Source organism: Otolemur garnettii, unplaced genomic scaffold (assembly GCF_000181295.1).
Source record: "Otolemur garnettii isolate 467f Iridium unplaced genomic scaffold, OtoGar3 scaffold00179, whole genome shotgun sequence".
Taxonomy (NCBI): domain Eukaryota; kingdom Metazoa; phylum Chordata; class Mammalia; order Primates; family Galagidae; genus Otolemur; species Otolemur garnettii.
The window spans coordinates 1689740-1692377 of record NW_003852574.1 but is presented as its reverse complement, the minus strand read 5'-3'; the positions used below and the strand labels follow the sequence as shown (position 1 = coordinate 1692377).

General features: G+C 52.4%; 1 protein-coding gene across 1 annotated transcript in view; it reads left to right on the top strand.

Annotated features, from left to right (window-relative positions):
- Positions 1 to 1916, top strand: part of AMT (aminomethyltransferase) — an 8246-nt gene extending 6330 nt beyond the window's left edge. Inside the window, exons 5-9 of the mRNA XM_003800589.3 lie at positions 101 to 179; positions 472 to 617; positions 698 to 878; positions 1253 to 1408; positions 1508 to 1916. Of these exons, the coding sequence (XP_003800637.1) occupies positions 101 to 179; positions 472 to 617; positions 698 to 878; positions 1253 to 1408; positions 1508 to 1686 (741 nt within the window). The 3' untranslated portion in view covers positions 1687 to 1916. The remainder of the gene's footprint in view (positions 1 to 100; positions 180 to 471; positions 618 to 697; positions 879 to 1252; positions 1409 to 1507) is intronic.
- The last annotated feature ends 722 nt before the right edge of the window (positions 1917 to 2638 follow it).

The following is a 2638-nucleotide window of genomic DNA, read 5'->3' as shown; positions in this document are numbered from 1 at the left end:
CTAATCCATTATCTTATTACCCAGTTCTGCCATATCCATTTCATGGTAGGTGCTCAGTAAGTGGTCCCAAAGGCTGATGTGGTATTTCTTTTTTTTTCAGGAAAAGGTCAAGGAGCTTCAGAACAGGGGCAGTGATGTGGCCTTGGAAGTGGTGGACAATGCCCTGCTAGCCTTGCAAGGTGAGAGAGCTGGGCTAGGGTTGGAGCTAATCTTTCCTTCCTGGCTTTATCAACTGCTTAGCCCAAAGTTTCATACCAATAAGTTTTAGATGATGTGATACTGGTGTGCCATCATTCTAAGTTTGGTATCTTGCCTTCCTACTACCTACCACAAGGCTAGGGACAAGGGCATTGTCTCCTATTTGCAGTGTAAGACTTGCTCAGGGCTTGTTCTAGTCCCTGAGTAAGGGCTGAGTCCAGCTTTGGGGGGTGCTGGGACCTGGATGCCTGGTCACTGGCTCCCTGGGCCCAGGACCCACTGCGGCACAGGTGCTGCAGGCCGGCGTGGCAGATGACCTGAAGAAACTGCCCTTCATGACCAGTGCTGTGATGGAGGTGTTTGGCGTGTCTGGCTGCCGTGTGACCCGCTGTGGCTACACAGGAGAGGATGGTGTGGAGGTGTGTTACGTGGACGTAGGGAGGTACAGGGCCCAGACTGGGGGGACATCTACCCACCTGCTTTCTGGTATCCCATGCAGATTTCGGTGCCGGCAGTGGGGGTAATTCACCTGGCAACAGCTCTGCTGGAAAACCCGGAGGTGAAGCTGGCAGGGCTGGCGGCCAGGGACAGCCTGCGCCTGGAGGCAGGCCTCTGCCTATATGGGAAGGACATTGATGAACACACTACACCTGTGGAGGGCAGTCTCAGCTGGACATTGGGTAAGCTGGGCTAGCACTCAAGGATGGGGTTCTGGAGGTTGGAGTGACCTTTAATGAGACTAGCTAGTGCATGACTGCTCCTAAGGTTGTCCTAGAGTAAGTGACTTGGCCTTCCTGAACCTCCATTCCCTGAAGGTTCCCCTGTGGCTTTGCACCTTAGGAACTAAGGACACTTGGCAGGTGGGCAGAATGGCTTCTAGGGGCTTGGAGGTGATTGACGATTAAGTGTAGTGCAGGGAAGGAATAGAGCTTGGAATAGCCCAAGTGAAGGAAACTTTATGCTGGATAGATGTCACTTGGGGTTCTTGTAGCTGAGAACTCCTATTGCCAGGGCTTTTTTGGGCTGTGGCTATGTCTGATGTGTCATATTTCAGGGAAGCGCCGCCGAGCTGCTATGGACTTCCCTGGAGCCAAAGCCATCGTTCCCCAACTGAAGGGCAAAGTACAGCGGAGGCGTGTGGGGTTGATGTGTGAGGGGGCCCCAATGCGGGAGCACAGTCCCATCCTGAGCATGGAGGGTGCTGTGATTGGTAGGTACACCACAAGTGGGGAGTGTTTGTCTCTTCCCCAGGAGTGTGGGGGCTTTGGGCTGACAGGGTGGTACTAACACATGGCCTATGCCTGGACAGGTACTGTGACCAGTGGCTGCCCCTCACCCTGCCTGAAGAAGAATGTGGCGATGGGTTATGTACCCTATGAGTACAGTAGGCCAGGGACACAGCTGCTGGTAGAGGTGCGGCGGAAGCAGCAGATGGTTGTGGTCAGCAAGATGCCCTTTGTACCCACAAACTACTATATCCTAAAATAAGATGGCACAGGGCAGGGCTCTCCTCTGCAGGAATCTTGCCCTGGAGGGCATCCCATAAGATAGAGATAGAATTCTGAGGAAGCTGAGATAGAATTCAGTCTAGTGGACTGCTAGAGTAGTCTATCCCACCCAACCCCCCAACCCATGCTGCTCCAACTTTTTTGTGAGACAGTCTCACTTTGTCCCCTTTGGTAGAGTGCTGTGGCATCATAGCTCACAGCAACCTCCAACTCCTGGGCTTAGGCGATTCTCTTGCCTCAGCCTCCCTAGTAGCTGGGACTATAGGTGCCTGCCACAGTGTCCGGCTATTTTTTTTGTTGTTTAGCTGGCCCAGGCCGGGTTTGAACCCACCAGCCCTGGAGCACATGGCTGGCGCCCCTCAACCACTGAGCTACAGGTGCCCGGCCTGCAACTTTTTTGAGACAAAGTCTTATTCTGTTGCCCAGGCTAGAGTGCCATGGTGTCAGGTCAGTTCATAGTAACCTCAAATGATCCTCCTGCTGCACCCTCCCCAGTAGCTCGGACTATACACATGTGCCACCATGTATGGCTAATTTTTTCTATTTTAGTAGAGACAGGGTCTCAATATGTTGCTCAGGCTGGTCTTGAACTCCTGAGTTCAACGGATCCTCCTAGGTCAGCCTCCCAGAGTGCTAGGATTGTATGTGTGAGCCATGGTACCAGGCCTAGGATAACATTTCTGAATGATGGACCAGCTCAATGTCCTGTTTCAGTCCACAGTCCCACTAACCCTACTCTTCCCTGCTGGAGGGCAGATGAGAAACACTGGTTCTGCAATCTCATTCACTCTGCTAGGTGCTGATTGTCAAGCAAAGGCTCACCTTTGTGGGGAGGATTAAAACCTGCCCAAACTACATCATGATGGTTTCTCACATTGCAAAGGGTTATTACTATGGGCTGAGTGGGTTTAAGCTACCTTCTCCAGTTTGCC